The sequence below is a fragment of the Pungitius pungitius genome, chromosome 4, assembly GCF_949316345.1.
Source record: "Pungitius pungitius chromosome 4, fPunPun2.1, whole genome shotgun sequence".
NCBI classification, from domain to species: Eukaryota; Metazoa; Chordata; class Actinopteri; order Perciformes; family Gasterosteidae; genus Pungitius; species Pungitius pungitius.
In genome coordinates this window covers 24004558-24026391 of record NC_084903.1, presented here as the reverse complement: position 1 = coordinate 24026391, position 21834 = coordinate 24004558, and the positions used below count along the sequence as shown (strand labels likewise).

The following is a 21834-nucleotide window of genomic DNA, read 5'->3' as shown; positions in this document are numbered from 1 at the left end:
GCTCTCTGTCAGTGGTGTTACAGGACATGCTAACCCGCTGCTCTCTGTCAGTGGTGTTACAGGACATGCTAACACGCTGCTCTCTGTCAGTGGTGTTACAGGACAGGCTAACCCGCTGCTCTGTGTCAGTGGTGTTACAGGACATGCTAACCCGCTGCTCTCTGTCAGTGGTGTTACAGGACATGCTAACACACTGCTCTGTGTCAGTGGTGTTACAGGACATGCTAACACGCTGCTCTGTGTCAGTGGTGTATCAGGACATGCTAACACGCTGCTCTGTGTCAGTGATGTATCAGGACATGCTAACACGCTGCTCTGTGTCAGTGGTGTTACAGGGCCTGCTAACACGCTGCTCTCTGTCAGTGATGTATCAGGACATGCTAACACGCTGCTCTCTGTCAGTGATGTATCAGGACATGCTAACACGCTGCTCTCTGTGTCAGTGATGTATCAGGACATGCTAACACGCTGCTCTCTGTCAGTGATGTATCAGGACATGCTAACACGCTGCTCTCTGTGTCAGTGATGTATCAGGGCATGAACATGACCGTCTGTTACCCCAGCGTGGGACAGGACGGCATCCAGAACGAAGGCAACGCTGTGGCCATCATCGGAGCCGCCATCATGTACTGCTGTGTCCTCTTTGCGTGGTAAGTGGATGCTTTGTCTTTCAATAATGCGCAGGTCATTTATAATTGATAGTAATCATGTAATCTTCTCACGCAGTAACGAGGCCTCCTACCTGGCAGAGGTCTTTGGCCCCTTTTGGATGATCAAAGTTTACCGCTATGAGTTCCAGAAAGCAACGTGCTGCTTCTGCTGCCCTGAGGAGGAGGAAGGTTTGTGCCGATGACATCACGCTATAACAAACACACACACACACACACACACCCACACATATATACACATACACAGGCAACTTAAGAAACAACAACTTCACCCACAGATTTAAACAGAGTTCCATTAGAATCCATTAGATTCAAAAACAAATGGCACCATTAAACAGAATATATGACCATGGAGGGACTGACATGTAAATATTTAGTTTGCATTCTGAAGCACCATTAAAGGGCCCGAGGATTTTATCATTTTGCTCTCCTCGTCCCAGCTGAGGAGGAGTTTGTGACGGAGGAGGAGAACAAAGGCTGTCAGAAGGTCCTTCACAACGAGACGCAGCGGGTGGCGTACAGCTACTTCTTCTTCCACTTTGTCTTCTTCTTGGCCTCGCTGTACGTCATGATGACCCTCACTAACTGGTTCAGGTTAGTCCACAACGCACATCATGTTCAGGTTTTATTAAAAAATCTAGTTTTGTTGCATGATTGTTTCTGTTTCTGTGTTTGCACAGTTAATTATTATTATTTTGGCACTTTAGGTATGATATCAAATCCAACATTTTTCTATTGAAGATATTGTAGGAAGTTGGAAAGGTGGAAATTAACTGTTCAAAGCACTTTCCTTTTTTATGTGATCTTTATTTGTAGAGTTTATTGCCATCCAACTCCTAACAATTATGCCACTATCCTTATTATTTTAGTTGTTTGGTTTATCAAATGTCCACCGCTTTGACTTCCTGAAGATTGCGACATAGGAAAAGTCCCACGAAAGAGACGAGGCTCAAAACAAACACAACCGCGCACCAATGAGCCGCGTTTGTTGTCCTCCTGCAGCTACGAGTCGGCGGTGCTGGAGACCACCTTCACCCACGGCAGCTGGTCCACCTTCTGGGTGAAGATGTCGTCCTGCTGGGCCTGCGTGCTCCTCTACCTCTGGCTGCTGCTGGGCCCCCTCTGCAGCTGCCAGTCGGAATCCAGACCTCGCCGCGCGCGCATCAAACGCCGATCGGGGTCCTCTCGCCACGTCTCCGTGACCGTCTGATCCCGAGCCGGAAGGGAAGGGGGGGTGGGGGGGGGTGGTGATGGAGGACGGGACGCGATGTGGACAACAGGTCTGATGTGAGTGGAGGTCACAGGGGTCAAAGACTCACACTGCGGTGAGAGGGACCAATCAGACCCCCGGCTGATGTAAGGAGAGCCGGTGGAAGCTGTGATGTCACACCGGTGGAAGCTGTGATGTCACACCGGTGGAAGCTGTGATGTCACACCGGTGGAAGCTGTGACATTAAAACCACTCTGAGGACTCGACTGTGGTTCTGGAAACAGACACAGAATGAATTGCCAAAGGGACCAGAAGGGGCGAACTGTCGCTCTGTTTAGAGTCAGTAGGTGTAAAGACGGGCACATCTATGAACTTTCATTTTGTAGTATATTTAATTGTTTAGACTACTGATATTATAACAAGGGAGGATCCTAGATACAAGTTAATGTTTTCTTTTGTATTAACAGAATCCGCTGCGTCTTCAGTTGATGGTTTTGATCATGAACAAATCTTTCTTGGAAACAGTGGAACGAACAGTTAACTGTGACACACTGGAGGAGCCTATTCGATCCAGTGAATTCATTCATTCATCTAATATCAATATTTCAGTCAATTATAGACTCTCGTTTACTTCAAATGTTAAATTAACTGAGAATTGGCTGAAAAAATACGAATGAATGCTTCTTTCAATCCATTTCCACTGTGAGATCAGAGGAGTTTGTGGTGATAAAAGAAGAGGAAACATTTCACCACGAGAGATGACGACTTTAAAACCTCAAAGGGGTAAAACAATTAAGTTTAGCTGTTGCAAAGACAACGTTCTGTTGGTTCAAAGCTTAATTGGCTTCTACTGCTACACATCAACTTATTCGCAATTTTTCAATTTTGCAGGTGTTTTTCTGTGCAATTTTTAGCATTTTGTTTGTCACCAAATTGAAACCATGAATAGAACCAAGTGGGTGGAGGCGCCGACTTAAAGCTGCTTCTAAGCCCGGAAATCCCAAGAAAGATTTGTTCATGTGCGCGAATGTAAACCTCGACGGAGGACGTCACGTTCTCTGTCACCATCTTCTTTAAATGCTCAGAGTCGGACTGAGAGGCAGCTAAACACAAATACACACCCGTTTTTTTATTGGCGTAAACAATATTTTGCTTTTGACAATGAGGAACTCGATGGATGCTCGCATTTCGGGTCTAGATCATCGACGACTTGATTCTTGTTTACATTTTTATTGTGCATGTGTTGCTCCATTTTGAAAAACTTGGAACCAAGAGTGCTAAAAAAAAAAAAAAAAGGAACAAATACTAAAACTTAGGGGTAGAAGCTCTCTGTCTCATGCCTTCAGATGAAGTCTCGTCTGCCGAGGCCTCGGTGATCCCACGGACACTCGGGAAATGACCACGAGCTCCGAGACGCGCTTCACGTCTACGGGGCGTGAAGCGCCGAAAAAGGAAACGTCTTTTCTTTAGGACAGAGACCATAAACTCATGTTTACAATGTCCCCCGATTCAGAATGAGGAAGAGTGGCGTATGAAAGCCAATACGTCTCTGCTCGAGACTTGTCAATCAAACATTAAGCCCCGCCCTAAAGCATCCCCTCTCTATGGTCTGTTTGGCTCTAAATGGACCATCATTCACTAATGTTGATGTTGATGCGACTGGGTTCTGCACTGAAGACGTCTGATGATGGTTTTACAACCCGAGCAGCGTCAATAAATACAGTTCATTTCATCTGTAGTTTAAGTTCAGTGTTTTCCTGGTTGTAGATGTGAAGCTTCTTTTGTAAATACATCGTTTTCTTAAAAGCTGTCGTCCCGCTGTCGGCTTTGTTGGTTTTTGTGAACGTAGAGTTAGATTAAATAGAAGAGTCCTTATTTTCATTCACTATGAACACAATGTACAAAGACATTATTTTTGTCACACGTAGACGAGGTTTGTTACATATCAAATAAAAAAACACAACAGACTGTACGTTTTGTCAAAACAAATATAGTTAAATTATACTTTAGTATACTAATCAGTGCCATGCAATAAAATACTGTATATTTCATAATCTCTTTCTCATCACAAAGCAGACCCGATTTAACACACAATCAAACAAAAATACCGTTAAACAAGTGACACACAAGTTAATGAGTTGTGGTTTAAGCTTATGTTTTTTATGCATAAATATATTGTGACCTAAAAGAAAAGGTTGCATGTTGCAAAATGCACAACAAACAATAACAGTCTCAGGAAGACTTGGTTCAAATTTCATTTCTAAATTGTTAGAATTAGTAAGAATCTTTTTTACTTCGTGCAGCTGGAAGTTCTGCAGGTTTAAATATTCTGAATATTCCAAAGCTACAGATACCCGTGTTTCCATTTAAATGTTTTAAATGTTGCTCATAGTCATTCGAATTAGACACTTTTCAATCAGCTGTTTTTTAGCAAAAGAGTTTACACACAAATAATATAATAATAATACATTTTACAGTAATATAAAAAAAAGGAAAATTAAAAATGACAGCTGTGGAAAAACAGCAATTACAAAAAGGCCATTTCAGTAAATGTTCTTCTCTTTGGTTTGTGTTTAAAGGTGGAAGCACCACCGAAAGTGCTCGACATGAAACAGGAAGCGGCTTTTAAATAAGAGGACGAAACCAACGGGAGTCCAGGGAGGATTCTGAAAGGTCCAGAAATGAAGCTCTGGGAGCGAATCTCTCACACACACACACACACACACACACACACACACACACACACACACACACACACACACACACACACACACACTCATCCCGTGGCCTCGTGGCGTCCTGCGTTGCTGCAGAGTCGGTGCAGCGGCCTCAGCAGCGCGTCCTCTCGGGGTCGGTACGGCGCGGCGTAGCTGTCCTCCTCCAGCAGGATGCGGTTGAGCGTGCGCTCGTGGTTGATGTGGCGGCGGACCATCAGCACGTACTGCCGGCCCTCCTCCAGGGGGGGGCAGTCGCACACGTTGGGCACCCACAGGAACTCGCGGTGCTCCAGGCGGAAGCCGTTGCGGTAGGTGTGGAGGATCTGGACGTCGTAGCGCGTCTCCTCGCCGAGGTACAGCTTCCCGAGGACTCTGCCCCGAAAAACTGAGGGGGGGGGGGGCAGAAAAGGGTTTGATGAAATGTATAAGAAATGAAATAAAGTCGGTTTTTAACAACTGGACTCACCAAAGTCCTTCTGGCAATACTGTCTCTGGCGTTCCCCTCGACCTTTGACCCGCCGACACTTCCCACAATGCCCTGTAGGGTAAACCAGGCGGAAGCAAGTGTCATGTTTTTTATTGGCTGACGGTACACAGCTTGCTGGGGGGGGGGTACATACTTCTAGGGGGAGGCTGGGGCAGGAGGTTCCTGTGGTTCTCCTCCCGCTCCAGGCGAGGCAGGATGGGCTGGTGGGGGCGGTTGTGGTGGGGGGGTTGGTGTGGCGGCTTCAAAGGCCTTAAATCTAGAGACACACACACACACACACACAGTGTTGTGGACAACGTGGTAAACAAGAGTAAGAGAACTTTAATGAAATAATCTGGTTTTAATTCTACAAAAGGATTTTGTTAGATTTGAACACTGGACTTTGGCCCCTTAAAGATATGAAAACACACTGTTTTGAGATGAATTGATGAATTTGGCTTCCTTCATCTTGTTGGACATGTCCCTGCATGTGTCCTTCAAAGACACACCGTGGACTATTCTGTCTGCTTCTCTAAGTTCAAGTTCATCCAATACTCGTTCAGGGAGTTATTGATCGACCTTCTGCCCAACAACAAGCATCATGACTGAAAGGTTCCCCTTTGTTACCCAGTAAACACAAAAACACACAACAAGAGCAGCTACTCAGATTTATTTTCAGCCCTGCGGCTACGTGCAGATATCCATGTGAATGTGGAGTGTTTGAGGAGGAACTCATCGTGACAGAAGAACCCGCTGAACTGCTCCGCCTCAGCAGGCGGGTCAGCGTGAAGATGAACTCTTTTAAAATGACCTGAAGACGGACAGGTTCTGGCTCTGTGGGCGGGTTCAGACTGTGAGTGATTGACACTCACCTCGTCCCCCTCTTAAGATTTGGCGGACCGACCCGTCAATCTCAAGGCGACAAATGTCAATCACAAAACTGGGTTGTAAGGATACAAGAGTCAGATTATCCCAAACAGGTTTGTGCCACTGACGCCGGTTACTTCTCTCAAACGTTGATGACTGGCGCTGGGATGAGTAGATGAACTCAATGTAGACGTAACAGGGCTTGAATGAAGAAGCAGGACTTACACCAGTGGGGTCTGGTGATGACAGGAGGAGGCCTGCTGGTGCTGGTGGGGGTGGTGGGGGTGGGGTGATCCCAGGGGAGGTAGTTGGCGGAGTGCTGAGCTTCTCGCAGTGGACTCCTCCCGTGGTGCAGGGCGTATTTGCCTGGCGGAAGCCAGTACTCGTACTCGATGCCCGGGTTCCTGTCTGTCGCCAGCACCTGGACACAAGGACGGCGTGGACACATCAGGACCTGCAGACCGCCAGACCCTGCCGCAGTATCCCCTAGAATGCATCCGAGGGTTTACCTTTGAACCTCAGGATTACTGGGACAAATTAGAGACAGTAAATCAGAGCACCAGCTCCCCCAGAAGGAGACGCACATGCTGCTGCATTCATTCTCCCTAAAAAGTAGACCGTGCCAACAGTTCGGATGATGCGCACCGCCTCCATACAGGATGAAGCAATAGCTAACAGCTGTTTGGTAGCTGAGCCAATGCCTGCACAGGGTCGGAATGGAGACTATTAAATATCGATTCCAGCCAGATGTTTCTGTTACCTTGTGGAAGGCTTAACGATTATCAGAATAACTCCAATTCAAGGGTGTTTCACTTCAAATGTAAGAACGTACAATGTTCATCCTTCATGAAAAGCTGTGAAAGGAGCTTTGTCGGCTCTTGAGACCAAACTGTCCCGCACCAGTATGTTGGAGCCCTCACCATTAGATGGAGGTCTTCCTGGGTCGGTCCTGGTACCTCGAAGCTCTCCCAGGTGTCTGCCGAGCGCCGGTAGAGCAGCTTCGTCCCGGCAACATTGTACTCGCCGGGAATGTTGATCTTCCAATTACCGTTGATCACGAACTGGGAGCGACCGTTCTGGAGGGCTGGACGGAAGGAACGGTTTATTGATCTTCATAAGAAGCTGGTCACTACACAGAATTAGAGTCATTTCCTCATAGACGTCTATGGGAGCAGAGGAGTCGCCCCCTGCTGGTCACTACACAGAAGTAGAGTCATTTCCTCATAGACGTCTATGGGAGCAGAGGAGTCGCCCCCTGCTGGTCACTACACAGAAGTAGAGTCATTTCCTCATAGACGTCTATGGGAGCAGAGGAGTCGCCCCCTGCTGGTCACTACACAGAAGTAGAGTCATTTCCTCATAGACGTCTATGGGAGCAGAGGAGTCGCCCCCTGCTGGTCACTACACAGAAGTAGAGTCATTTCCTCATAGACGTCTATGGGAGCAGAGGAGTCGCCCCCTGCTGGTCACTACACAGAAGTAGAGTCATTTCCTCATAGACGTCTATGGGAGCAGAGGAGTCGCCCCCTGCTGGTCACTACACAAAAGTAGATTTGGAAACACTTACGCATCGGCTCCACTCATCAGAGCCGTTTTAGAAACGTAAATTTTAATGTTTAACAAAGACGAGCTTTGGACCACAAAACCAGCTTGAACACGAACAACATCTGAAACCATAGGTGAGAGACCTCTGTACGCTCTGATTGGCTAGTCTGCCTTTGAGGGGCGGGACTTAGCAAAGGGTCAACTACACCTGCGTAAAAGAGTGCCGTGTTGAGGCAGGCTGTCAGAGAAATGAAGCCAGCCGGCTATATACGGCTCAGTAAAGAGATTTTCCATGACATGAAATGGAAACACCTCCACCTGCCTCGCCGCGGCGCTCAGATAAAGCCTTTACTAGCTTTCCCCAAGACCACAGAGCCATTTTATTTTGGTCCCATAAACAAGGATGGGAATAGATACCCTTGGTAATTATGCTGCCTGGAAAACTCCCTCAGCGACCAGAGAGCAGGCCGCCGAGGCTTCTCCTGTCTCCGGGGAGGAGGAACTTATTGCACCAATCGGAGCGGCTTTGACTACTCGGTTTACACTGCCTGGGGCCGGTGACGCGGGGGGGGGGGGAAGTCTTCTCGCCCCAACAGCCCAAACCGATAAACCTGCGTGTCTCACCCAGATAGTTCCTGCTGTTATCGGTGACTCGGATGTGAGTGGCTCCAGCTGGAATCATGGCCACTTCGTTGTACCCAAAAGGTCCGCCTGGCAAACAGAGACACTCGGTTAGCGGGCCCATAAGAGGTTAGAGTGACATGATTAAAGGAAAAGTCTGTCTTTTATTATCACAGCTTCACGGAGTGAGGCCCGAGAGGAGGAAGAGCCTCGGGTGGCTTTAAAAGTGGAGCTTTTTGAAGTAGTTTAAATCAAAAACAGGAAGAACTTTAAAAGTTAGTGCCACACAATCACTTAAAGCCGCGTGTTGGACTCGCTGAGATGGTTCCGTCTTCACGCTGGAACGTGGTCCAAAGCCACCGAGGCCGTGGATACCTTTGTCTTATTGAAGGGACGCCCTGTCAACACAGAACTCAAGATATTCTGTGGTTTGATAAGTGCAGCACACTTAAAAGTAAATACTTGCTAAATGGCCTTAGTCTTTGCACTTTATGTTCTGGGTTCATTTCTGAACGGCACCAGTAACTGATGAGTAATCAGTAACCTATGTGTTATAAAACCATAACAACAACTAAAATCACCAATGATTAACTATCAATGAACTTCATCGGGTTGGTGTTTACGAGGACAAAGACATTCTCTCTCATCACAGCGGGGGGGGGGGGGGGGGGGTGGGGGGCGGACTCCATTCACGCCAGCAGGTGGCTTTGGTTGCCCGTGGTTACCCGTCTCAGGGGGGGGAACCATTAACCAGGTTCATCCGCGGGGGCCTTTGGCGTCACGGAGACGCAGCGCTGCCATTGGGGAAGAAGCTCTTCACTGGGAGTTTGAGGGATTGTTTTGTGCTGGGGGAGGAAAAACCACCCAAACAGAGCGGCTCTTATCAGCCTGCTTCTGGCCTGCGATGCTCCCATGGTGTGTTTGTGCAGCCGGACCGACTGGATGCATCAACACCTCAAAGCACGGAGCCCAAAGGGAGAAGGTAAGGTCCATGTTGGCCTCTAATGCTCGACACCATTTGGTTTCCTGTTTCTTATTTTGTTGCATCCTTTAACGTTTGTTTGACTGTAAAGTTACATAAAGTATCTTCATCCTCCACCTTCTGTAAAAATCTTCATTCTTTTAGTACAGAAAAGCTTCCCCTCCTCCACATGTTGGAGGCAGGTGGAGAAGCTTCTGCTGGCATCGAGCCCCCACACTGAAATCTTAACGAGTGTAATTTGGGAGGACGTGATGTTGAGCTGATTCTCCTCCGGGACGGCGGCCAAACGGTTGCCGTGGCTACCTCTCAGTCCCCTCAGAGGCGTCTTGGCCAGGACTCGAGATGACTAATAACACAAGCCCCCCCCCCCGGATGTGGAGCCGCTGCCACAGAAGGTGGAGGTGACGTGACCCTACCTGCCTCCAGACGGCTGCTCTGGTACACGCTCCTGTGGTGCAGGCAGGTGGTGTTTAGTCCTCCACACACCATGCAGGCGTCCTCCTGCTGCTCTGAGCCCAGGATGGAGTCACAGCCGGGCTTCTGCGTGACACACACACACACATACACACACACACACACACGTTTAATGTGTCCAGAGCCGTGGAAACTTCTCCTCCGTACAGTCACCTCAAAACCGACTTCCCTTATTAGCTTCTCACAAACATCTACTTTTGGATATAAGGGTTCCGCGGCAACCATCGAGACCTGGAGAGGAAGCTGCAATCAGCCGCTCAGCTCCTTCCAAACACCCCGATGGGGACCACAGGAAATGAAACCTCGGCGAGGAGGTCAGATCTCTAGAGGCCCACCAAAGTTTCATCATGATCCAAATCCCTGGAGAACCTGTTGTTTCTGCTGACGTCACAACTCTTTGACACGTAAATATTGTATTTAAATTATTACCAATTAAACAAACTCCCGGATCAACGGTTGGCGAATGACACCACGCGCACATCCCTCATGTACACACACACACACACACACTAACACATGTGACCTGCGGCCCGCATCTGCTTCGTGTTTCAGGCTCTGCGCTGACCTCCGACGGCCCATGAACACACCCCCACGCACACGCATGTACAGAGAGGTCTCATCTTATTACTCTGCATGTGCTGCGGGACACATGTCAATCACAGTAAGCCCCGCCCTAAAGCATCCCTGCTCTGAAGCCTAGCCGTAAAATGTCTTCCTGCGTTCATGAATTGAAAAAAACGATCATAAACCTGCAGTGTGGGGAAACCGGACCTGTGAATTGGACAAAGACAATAGCTGAGAAACACACACACACGCACACACACACACACACAGGCAGACACACACACACTCACCAGGCAGCGGCCGCTGACACACAGCGCTCCGGGCTCCGTGCCGCACGCCGTGCCATCGAGCACGCGGCCAAAGTTGTAGTAGAAGTTGTGACCCAACGCCAAGCAGCTCAGCTCACAGGGGTTGGAGCCTGCAGGGGGGGGGGGCTCACACTCATTAGTTCATCAAGAACATGTCATTAAGAACACTAACGAGCATTTCCTTAAAGGCATAATTGTGTAGACCAAAGTTTACATATTAATATTAAATATTTAATTTATTTAAGCCTCTTGTTAACCATCTTAGTACCTCATGCAGTTTGTTTTTGTGGTGTTAATGTTTTTTATTGTATTATTATTGATATATAACCGTCTGTAGGAGCTGCAAATGAAAAGCTAAATAAAACACTGCTTTACCACATTAACCTAGCTGTTAACACATACCTGAGCTAACAAAAGAAAGACATAAAAATAATATAAATAAATATAAATGATAGAAACAAACAGCTATTTTCATTTAAATATTAGCTGGATTGTCTTCACTGACCTCCATGAAACGTGGTCCATTGGAAGGAGTTTCCAGCCACCAGCGGCCTGTCATTGAAGGCAGCACACTGCATCTCTCTGAAATCCTCCGAGCTGGGGGGGCACTCCTGCACACACGCACGCGCACACACACACACACACACACACACACACACACACACACACACACACACACACACACACACACACACACACACACACACACACACACACACACACACACACACACACACACACACACACACACACACACACACACACACACACACACACACACACACACACACAGTGAGGACGTAGTAACGAGTTGCTGGAATTCCATGCATGCCACAAAATGTAATTCAATCAACGTCTCCCACGGTCCTTGAACATAACACGTGTCACAAAGATTCAACCAAATAATTTCTTGACATTATCATACGTCATTAAAGCTTTATTCTACATTTGTCATTCAAGTTTCACACCAAATGAAAAAGTGAATTGTGAGATTGTGAGCGCAGGAAGCCGTGACGTCATCACCGACCAACGGGGCCTTTTACATCTAGCAGCGCTGCCACAGGAGGTGCAGCACGACATTTTATACAAAGGAGTCAAAAGAGAGGAAAGTGAGACCAAAATATCCCCCAAAACTGTACAAGTTTACAGGGTTCGAAAAAGGGAACGAATGCAGATTTTCAGCCTCAGACTCAAATCCCAGAGTTAAAATGTCGCTGACTTTCCAGGGCTCACACCTTCCAGAGCAAACTATCCGCCATGTTCCTTTTTATCATCCTGACCTTGGTGTTGCAGATCTTGTACTGTCTGGGATCTCCTGAGCACGGCCCCCCCGCCGGGTTCCTGGGGGCAAAACACAGCTGATTGGACGAAGAAGACACAGCAGGAAGGAAAATAATAGATGGATCATTCTCATAACAGCACAGGAGAGGCTCCAACCCCCCCCTTTTGAGGTATGTCACCTCCCAACCTCCCCACCGAGCGCAGTGAGCGGGTTTCTGGGTATCTGGGTTCACCTGGTGAAGCAGGTGCGCGTCCTCACCGAGGCGCCGCTCCCGCAGCTGCGCGAGCACACGGACCAGCCGCTCCACGCCGCCCACTCGTTCCGGAAGAGCGGCTGCCGCCGGGCGCGCGGGGCCTCGCCGGAGGGACGCCGGGTCTGAGGCACAGAGACACGTCGCTGACGTTTGATCCGATGCGTCTCAGCCGTCGCTCTGACGTCGCACTTTTATTAAGAAAACGTTCGCACTCGCGATGCAACACAGACAAACGCTGTAAAAGGCGCCTGAAAAGACTGAGGCTCTCTTGACTTTGTGGCTCATTGAACAGAAATGGACACACACACACACACACACACACACACACACACACACACACACACACACACACACACACTTCCTCTCGCTACGACTCTCCATCATTTTCCATGGCGGGGGTCACCTGAGGTTGCCCTCATTAGTGTTACCGCCTGTCAAATGACCGTTAATAACAGTCGGAGGTGGGCTGAGCTGGCTTTCTAGATTAATGGAAGTGACCTTTGACCCTTAGCTCCCTCACCTCCCTGCACATACAGACATGCACATTCACACGAGTAAAAACACACTCATGGATGGACGTATACAGTACAAAACATATATATATATATATGTAGCTATGTATGTATAAACAGTGTAGGAGCGCTCACACTCACGCCCTGCGGGGGGGGCGACGGGGAGACGGGGGCCAGCAGCAGCAGGACGAAGGTCAGGGCCCGGCACAGAGTCAGCTTCCTGCGGACGGAGAGAGGAAACGCCGCGTCAAGCCGGTCGCCTCGGCAACCGTGGACGGACCGAAACGAGGCCGACGCGGCGGAGACGCTGGACAGAAGACAGACGGGAGGAGACGTCTCGCAGGTCCACAGATAAGCTGCAGCGCTACCGTGAAGCCCTGTGGGCCCGGAGCCAAGGTCAGGAATGCCCCCCCCCCCCACCCCCTATCATTAATCCCAAACACCCCCCCCCCCCTCACCCAACAGTGTGTTATTAACTCCCACACAGCCCAGAGGAAGGGCCCCCCCCTGCTGCCTTTCCATGACTTTAATTTGACTAATAATAAGAAGCTGCTCCACCCGGTTAGAAGACGTTTGAGCTTTGGAGATACGAGGTCACGCTGACGGTGTCTGCTTCACCCTCGGGTGGCGCTCCCAGATAAGAGCTCCTCTGGGCCCCGTGTCCCTCCTTTACCACTAAACAATAAGCAGGACGGGTTGCATTTGGAGAGTCAAACCTTAACCTCCCTCTCCGGTTCCTCCCTTCCCGTCTTTTATCTCTCTTTTTAGGTCTCTTTCATCTCCCAAAAAGCCTTTTGGCTCCGTCCCAGCTCGGTAGTCGCCGCGTCCAATTAAACGATACGCATCTCCCTCACACTCGGCTGAGCAGCCCTCCCCCCCGGGCCTTACATGGGGGGGTTCATGTGGGAGGGACGGGGGGAGGTCACGCTGACCGCTAATCCCGACAGACGTAAGAGGCCTTCTCATTTCCACAAGGACCTCTGGTTCCTCAGTGCAGCACGACGTCCATTTACTCAATGGTCCCTTCAGGGTCAAACAGAGCATAAGGCCGGGGGTGCTTCAGGGGGGGGGGGGGCACACATCATCAGTAAACACAATACTGAGTTTTAACAAATCTGTTGATTTAAATCAACATAATCATGTGTGTTTCTGTAACTCGTCGTGCGTCACTGAGCTGAAGCTGAAGTCCTTCCTCCCACTTTCACTCTGGCTGCAGCTTCTGAACAGGTCCAGGTCACTGACTGGTTTCCCCCCCCCCCCCCTTACAGGGGTCCTCACAGAGGTGAGCAGGGGTCAGGCCGCCGCCTCCGGCTCTCATTAAGACTACAGCAGTGTGTTAGTGAGTCGCTCCGGGGCGGGTGAGAGGGACGCTGCGCCAATCAATACGAGACCGCTTTGCTTATTTTGGGCCGAAACAACGATGACATCATGTCAAACAAGGAGGACACGGCAGCGACATCATGAAGACAAGGACATAGAACACACCCTGACAGACAGGTAGCTCCCACATCCCCACCCTGCACAAACAAACATGGCCGCGCCGTTATGGTACAATTACACGAGTTCGCTGCAGGTGGGAATGTGACCTTTGACCCGCTGAGAGCAGCAGAGACACCTGACAGAAGGCATGCTGCTTCGTGCTCTTTATGGGGACCTCATCAAATCATCTGCACACCCACCACGCTCTCCAAAAGCATTATGTCCTCTCAACAGAGGGGCTGGGTCTTGACCTTTGACCCCACTCTAGAGAATGAGCCCCCCCACCCAGAGTTCGGGGCGAGCCTGGTGGAGGGTCCGAGTGGCTAAATGGAGCCCGCCCTGCTGAATGGCGCGAAACAAACTCTTTACAGATGTTCGGCGAGAAGTTCCCCGACCCCTGACCTCTCCATGAGGTAGAAACAATCGACCAGCCGAGCTTCTAAGACCACTAGTTGAGCTTCTAAGACCACTAGTTGAGCTTCTAAGACCACTAGTTTAGCTTCTAAGACCACTAGTTGAGCTTCTAAGACCACTAGTTTAGCTTCTAAGACCACTAGTCGAGCTTCTAAGACCACTAGTCGAGCTTCTAAGACCACTAGTCGAGCTTCTATGACCACTAGTTGAGCTTCTAAGACCACTAGCTGAGCTTCTAAGACCACTAGCCGAGCTTCTAAGACCACTAGTCGAGCTTCTAAGACCACTAGCTGAGCTTCTAAGACCACTAGTCGAGCTTCTATGACCACTAGTTGAGCTTCTAAGACCACTAGCTGAGCTTCTAAGACCACTAGCCGAGCTTCTAAGACCACTAGCCGAGCTTCTAAGACCACTAGTTGAGCTTCTTTGACCACTAGCTGAGCTTCTAAGACCACTAGCCGAGCTTCTAAGACCACTAGCTGAGCTTCTAAGACCACTAGCTGAGCTTCTAAGACCACTAGTCGAGCTTCTATGACCACTAGTTGAGCTTCTAAGACCACTAGCTGAGCTTCTAAGACCACTAGCCGAGCTTCTAAGACCACTAGTCGAGCTTCTAAGACCACTAGCTGAGCTTCTAAGACCACTAGTCGAGCTTCTATGACCACTAGTTGAGCTTCTAAGACCACTAGCTGAGCTTCTAAGACCACTAGCCGAGCTTCTAAGACCACTAGCCGAGCTTCTAAGACCACTAGTTGAGCTTCTTTGACCACTAGCTGAGCTTCTAAGACCACTAGCCGAGCTTCTAAGACCACTAGCTGAGCTTCTAAGACCACTAGTTGAGCTTCTTTGACCACTAGCTGAGCTTCTAAGACCACTAGCCGAGCTTCTAAGACCACTAGCCGAGCTTCCTTGTGGCCCTGGGAGCTGGTCAGCATTGTGTTTACGAGACAAAAATACATCCAAAGATGTTGATTGCTGCCGAAATGTCTGGAATCTCAACCACTTTCTCTTCTCTTGACTTCTTCCACGACTGGGAGGACACACCGGGTACACCGTCATACCTCGGGGATTAGGAGATTATCTTTTCACAGCCCCTCTGACTGACGCCGAGCCTCTCGGCGGGTCTCCAGTCGTGGCAGCCAGCTGTGGGAAAGCGTGCAGAGATGCACGTGAGTAACGCCGACACAAAGAACACGACTCTCCAACACTCGAAACCAACTAAGCCCAAAAAGAGAAGAAGAAAGCTCCATGTGAACGTCTTCACCCTCAGTTTAGTGACTGCAACCAACACTAATGCTTCAGGGACAGAAGCTCCAGACCTCCGGGCCTTTGTTCCTCGGCTGGAGGCCATCGTGTCCGTCAGTGAAACGCAGCACCATCAAAGCACAGAGCAGTAAACTCTTATCTGACGCGACCTTGACTGTGATGGAGGTCAGGACTGGATGTCCTCAGCACCTCCAGACCCATTTAGAGATACAGGAGGGAGAAAAGGAGCGTTTCATTCAAACATCTATCTCACAGAATTTGGCAAATCAAAACATAAAACAACAGATGTTTATGCGGGAGTCCTTTGACTCTTGGGTGGAAGATATGGATTTAAAAGTCCTTCAGGCGGGAGGGAGTGACATCATAGCGAGTGGCAGCCAATTAGAGTCCTCGTTTTGAAGCTATATGCTCAGTGTTCCATGGTAAGAAGATTAGAATCAGCTCATGGGGGGCTGACGGGCTCCAAACAAACATTCCTCCAAAGAGTTATCGAAGGGACACAAACTGCCCCCCCCCCCCCCCCCCCAGCAGGACACCTTACAGCCCACGAGAGGGGAAAATCCCACTTTGACTTCTAAGGAGGATCTGCGTGTAATGTTTAAACCACAGAGTCAGAGTAGGCTCAACTTTATGATATTAAGAGATAGATAGATAGTTGGTGGAAGGAGGCAGCACCCCCCCCCCCCCCCCCAACACACACAACTCCACCACTGTTGCAGGAATAGATCAAATATGAGGCGGGTATTTATAGCTGGTGACATTTGTGAGATGAAGGTAGCCGATGGGTGGAATGTGGAGATACAGTATAGGAGGGAGGACTACCTCACAAACCACTGGATATGAGCCCCCCCCCCCTCACACACACACACACACACACACACACACACACACATCACAGGGATATCTAGACGGCTTTGAGACACGTTTCCCTCATTGCAAAAGGGCTCCAAAGAGCACAGACACCGTGGTGCACGTTGCTGTGATGAGAGAAGAGCCTGGAATGTGTCACCTCCATCCTGCACTGTGCTGCAAGAAAAGCTTCAAGGGCTTTGCGGCTCCTTGCAAGCAAAAAAATAACTCACGGTAAATATTTAGAAAAGGCACCACATGCAACTCAATCACAGCACAAACAGTCTCTGCCCCCCCACCCCCAAAAGCAGACCCGCGCCCTCCCGATGAACCCCGCGGACAGGCTCACCTCGTCAGTGGTGTGGAGGACATGGTGGATCCTGGGGGGTCAGGTATGTTGCATTCAGGTGCCGTTTGGATCCCGCGTCACGGGGCGAAACGTCGCGGCACAGACGCGCGGCGCATCCCGGCTGCGCGCTGCGACGCGCGCTCCATGGAGCCGCTCTCCCGCGGAGCTTCTCCTGCTACTCTGGTCTTCAACTCGTTTGGTAGAACGTTGGGATCTTCGGCTGCAGAGCTCTTCCAAAAAGCTGTCACTCAGTTCCCAAAACACATCACGTCAAGGTTTGTCTTTCGGGAAGAACAAGCGCGTCTTCTGCTGAACCTCCAGGTGCAAAGAAACTAAACCAGAAGAACAGCAGCTTCACATTATTCCAAAGGTGAGAGTGTGCAGCTTGAGACCTTCTCGGTCATTGTTCAGCAGGTAAGTTGGAGCTCCAGAAGGTGTTGCTTCTCTTCTCTTTGTGGCCGGATTCCACTCAGCACAAACGGCTCCAATCAGCGCACCGTGCCGCGGAAATAAAGAGCCACCGGGAGCGCACTGCGAGTCCTGCACCGTGCACGGGATGTGTGCACGTCTCTCTCTCTCTCTCCCTCCCTCCACCTGAGCGCTGCATTCCTGCGGTGAACGCGCCTCTCTCCTCCAATCACAGCCCAGCAGCTCCTGTGACTCAAACGTTTCCTGCAGAAATCATGAACTGATTGATTAAACTATTACTTTTTAGGGTCCTCGCTACGACTAGTCGTAGAGGAACCTATTGTATTTTAAGGAATTATTATTATTATTATTCTCACAAACCGCGGGCCTTTTTGGGGCCTTATTCAATAAGTTGTTGCATGGATATCTGGACTGTAAAAAAATGTGATAATATTTGGGTCTCACGTTTGTGTATAAAATGTCTCTATAGCGCCCTCTAGAAATGTAAAAAAGACCACACGGCCAGTTTACCCCCGATGTCCGATCAACATGAAAGTTGGCACACATGTCCTCTTCGGCATGCTCTACAAAAAGGTCAATCATGGTATGCAAATAAGCCTAACTAGATTTTCCGCCATTTTGAATTGAGTGAAAAACACATTTTTCTCCTAAACGCTGAGTCTGATTGTCACGAAACCGTCGGTGGATCATTATTGGGTCAATGTACCATTATTGGGTCAATGTACCCTTGATATATGAGAATGGTGCTGATAACTCATTGTTTTGATGAGTTATGGGCTAATTAACTTCTCAAGGGGTGTGGCTTAATCTGTCAGATTTAAAACTTCCAAATGACTCTGCCTGCCCTCCCCCAAATTGCAGGATGTGTAAACATTGAACACCTGAACACACCCTAATTTTTGGTATTTTGGAACGAACATCAGAATGTCCTGGTTATCCATAAGTGTCACCTTGGGGATGACTAATCAACCTGAAGTGGAATGGTCATGAGAGTATTGATTGTTTTCTTTTAAATCTAATCTGAAAATGACCAAATGTAGTCTGGTGATAGATTTTGAAGGGGGTCCCACAACCCAGTCTCCAAAAAAAGCGTGAAATGGCTACGTTGGTCCACCGTGATAAACGTAGTCATGTTACGTTTCCCCCAAAATAACGTTACTATGTTACGTTTCTTTTGGCCCATTCATTTACATTGCTTTGCAAATAGGTCACGTGACTATCAAGTTTCGGAAAAGAAAAACAGTAGCGAAAAGAAAAACATGGCGGACGGTCAGCATAATCTCTGTGAAAAACACAATATTTTAAGAAAGCATCAGCATTTGTATGCATTTCGATGGCATTTCTAGCGAGAAGTATGCGTTATTCTTTCATAATCTTCTATCAGAGACTGTAGAAGACCTTCCGTTTATTCGTTTCTGCGAAGATTTGAGTGTCCCTTTGGGAAAGCGTGGCTACGCAACGCCTTTAACGGCGCATTATTAAAAAAACACTTCCAGTGGGGGCGTTACCGTAAAGAAGCGTTCAGCCTTAAAGCCACTAATCGCCAAACAAAACAAACTCAAAGCACACGAATCACGTTATGACTTTTTAAACATAAATTCCCTTATTTTTATGAGTTTTCAATGAAAGAATGCATAATTTCCGGGTGTAGGCAAGCCCGGGACATCCCGAATTATGGGCAATTTTGATTTGTCCAGCTTTTTGACAGCTCCAGTCCCGACTTCCAATCACAGCCTCCTAAGTCAATGACGCGCCTTAAACTCTCGGTTGTTGTGAAGTTGTGTGAGTGCAACTCCGCCCCCCCCCCCAAACATTACGTCTTGTTTACATGGGAAAGGGGGGCGGGGCTTCGCCCTCAGAGCGGAGCGTCATTTCTCGCTCCACACGTCTCCTCTTTTTACTGGCCAGGAAAACGGGCGATCTATCCCACGTGGGTCTGGCTCCATTCCATTGGCTCTGACGAATCCATGGAGAGGCGGGACTTAGCATTTTCCGGGCAAACGGAGCTGCATTGCTTGCCCTGTGCGTGAAGTGGCCGTGAGGCCTCCACTAAAGTCTCTCTCTATTTGTTCTGCTTTACTCAATAAAAGTAAAACCTTTACAGATATACTGTCCACACACTAGGCTAACATAACGGAGATTCCAGGCTTCGTCCTTTATGTTTTATGGGGATAAAGCCCCTGTAAGTAGTTTTTTCCCAAGCAAATCTGAGTTTCTTCTTTTTTTGTGTGTCCCATACAAATATCAAAATATATATACTGATTTTCACATCCAAACACACTCACTTATGTTCCCTTGAATCATGACAACAAGAAATTTCAAGATAAACCTTTTGCTTTCATAAATGTGACAGTTTTAGTGTGTAAATGCCCAGCAGTGTACGGTCCGGGGGCCCCTATCCCACCATCGGGGGCACCTTAACGTGGTGGAGGAGTTTGCGTGGCTCAGTGGTCATGTGATCTGGTGTCTCTGTGGCCGGAGGACAACAACAGGTCTCAGGGGGGAGTCCAGACTAAGAGCGATTCAAAAAAAACATTCAAAGTATCTGTATTTCCCAACACAGAAAAGAAGGTTCTTAAATGGTTCTTTCACCCTTGGTTGCTATGGAGATGATCTGCATCCTCGCCACCTCACAAGAATCTCAGGACCACAACTTCTCCAAGCCACAGCATTACACTGTAGAACTCCACCTAGAGGCCAGTTGATGTACTGCATCACTGCCACTGAACACCTCACCTTCACACCAGGCCCCTGGTTCGTGTTCAGTGTATTTTAACATCAGTCTGTTTGGGGGGGGGGGGCTTCAAGTCTTGTAAAGTCAATACAACACTCGTTGTTCTGGACAGGGACACATTGTCCAGAGAACGTCCTTTAGCTGTAAAAGAGATTTAGTTTTGTGCCACAGCTCATCTCATGACGCTGAGTCATGTTCTGCCACTTCTCCCCAGTTAAGGACCAGCGTCCAGGTGAAGTCGGAGCAGCTGGAGCCTCTCTAAACTCTCCCAGATGTGTGTACCAACACTGTCGGCTGTGATAGAGAGCTCCTCCTGTACCTGTAAACACACAAAATGATTAGTGGACTCCTCCGAGGTCTCTGTGCTTGTCTCGGCTTGCAGAGACCCAACCCCCCCCCCCCCCTCCCCCGGCCCCCCTCCCTCTACTTCCACCTTCTAAGAGCACACTTCGCCGGTTAGAGCCCCGCCTTGTTGAGCAGAAGCACGCAGAGGAGGCACGTTACCGCTCCCCAGGGACATTAATCGGGAGGGTTGCTAAAGGGTGGGGGCGTTGGAGTCCCCCCCCCCTCCCCCTCTCGGGCAGCCTGTCTGTCTGAATGGTGGAGACGTGCTGGTGGACTGGGGGGCTGATGGGACACAGCTGCAGCTTCGTTCTAAACGTACCGGGAAAAAAACAACGTAAACAAAGAAAAAACGTATTTACTTAGTTATTGATTTGTTGTTACCACGGCAACAAGCACGGCCCCCACAGACCAACGTTCTGAAGCATCGAGTTCAGCGACTTTGGATTACAGATGCTGTTGTTGTTGTTGTTGTTGTTTGGAACCGATAAACAGAAGCGACCATATTAGGAATGCGAGTATGCGTCTCATTACCAGTGAGCACATGGACCATGATCTACTCAATGAACATCATGCTGTGATGAAGAAGACTGCAAACTAGAGGAAAGTAGAAAACACTGAAGAAGATGAAGATCTGAAAAGTTACGAGTATGAGAACTCTGACTGAATGCATCAGCAACAAGGGGGCGGCGTCCCAGCATGCATCATGGGCGCATTTGAAGCGGAGGTGTGTTGATGAACGTCTTCAGGAGAGGCTGCAGGCACCTCCTGCTCTCATCCAGAGGTGTCCTCCGTCACCCGGGCAACACGTGGGCAACAAGTGGGCAACCCGGCGGGGCGAGGGTTCGATGCCCGGGGTTCATTCAGGTCGTTGAATCCAACAAAACAAAAGGAACAAAAAGAACAGCTGGCAGCCGAGAGAGAACCACACACACACACACACACACACACACACACACACACACACACACACACACACACACACACACACACACACAGCAGCCTCCAGTAAATACCACCCACTACATTTACTGGACTGTTTGAATACTGTAACAACTGGAGGAACATCTGCGTGAGAGCGAGAGCTTACGGGAACCAAACAGCGGCGAGCTGCTAAAACACGCCGAGTCACCGGAGGGGGGGGGACACAGCAGCGAGACGTCCTGAGGCTCCTGAGAAGCCTCAAAGCGGCTGCTGAGGAGGTCCACGCCAGATGTGAGGCGACACGAGGAAGCCTCCGATGTCACTCCACACAGCGCTTCTGGTCCATGTGGTCAGCCTCTCTGAGCCTTGTGATTGGCGGCTCTCTGCCAGAGCGAAGGAGCTTCTGTTCCATCAGTGTGAGGAGCTCTGTCATTTCCTCATAGACGTCTATGGGAGCAGAGGAGTCGCCCCCTGCTGGTCACTACACAGAAGTAGAGTCATTTCCTCATAGACGTCTATGGGAGCAGAGGAGTCGCCCCCTGCTGGTCACCACACAGAAGTAGAGTCATTTCCTCATAG

The 21834-nt window shown here is 49.1% G+C and overlaps 2 protein-coding genes across 4 annotated transcripts in view; one reads left to right on the top strand and one right to left on the bottom strand.

Moving 5' to 3' along the window:
* The window catches only part of serinc4 (serine incorporator 4), a 13176-nt gene extending 9486 nt beyond the window's left edge, over positions 1 to 3690 (top strand). For both annotated transcript variants that reach the window (XM_037490507.2, XM_037490517.2), the window contains 4 exons: positions 524 to 650; positions 727 to 839; positions 1109 to 1262; positions 1671 to 3690. In XM_037490507.2, coding sequence (XP_037346404.1) covers positions 524 to 650; positions 727 to 839; positions 1109 to 1262; positions 1671 to 1878 — 602 coding nt within the window. In that variant the 3' untranslated portion in view covers positions 1879 to 3690. The remainder of the gene's footprint in view (positions 1 to 523; positions 651 to 726; positions 840 to 1108; positions 1263 to 1670) is intronic.
* A 158-nt stretch (positions 3691 to 3848) lies between these two features.
* Positions 3849 to 17893, bottom strand: adamtsl5 (ADAMTS like 5). 2 transcript variants are annotated; one of them, XM_037490486.2, is made up of 13 exons: positions 16827 to 17893; positions 12605 to 12689; positions 11937 to 12079; positions 11703 to 11763; positions 10928 to 11033; positions 10405 to 10532; positions 9493 to 9616; positions 8098 to 8184; positions 6849 to 7012; positions 6154 to 6349; positions 5216 to 5338; positions 5062 to 5133; positions 3849 to 4980 (listed from the first exon to the last, which is right to left on the bottom strand). In XM_037490486.2, the coding sequence occupies exons 1-13, from the start codon at positions 16847 to 16849 to the stop codon at positions 4655 to 4657; spliced, it is 1638 nt and encodes a 545-aa protein (XP_037346383.2). In that variant the 5' UTR covers positions 16850 to 17893; the 3' UTR covers positions 3849 to 4654. The 2 variants fall into 2 exon arrangements, with proteins under 2 accessions (XP_037346383.2, XP_037346391.2); XM_037490494.2 differs by having other exon boundaries at positions 12611 to 12689.
* Positions 17894 to 21834: the final 3941 nt, after the last annotated feature.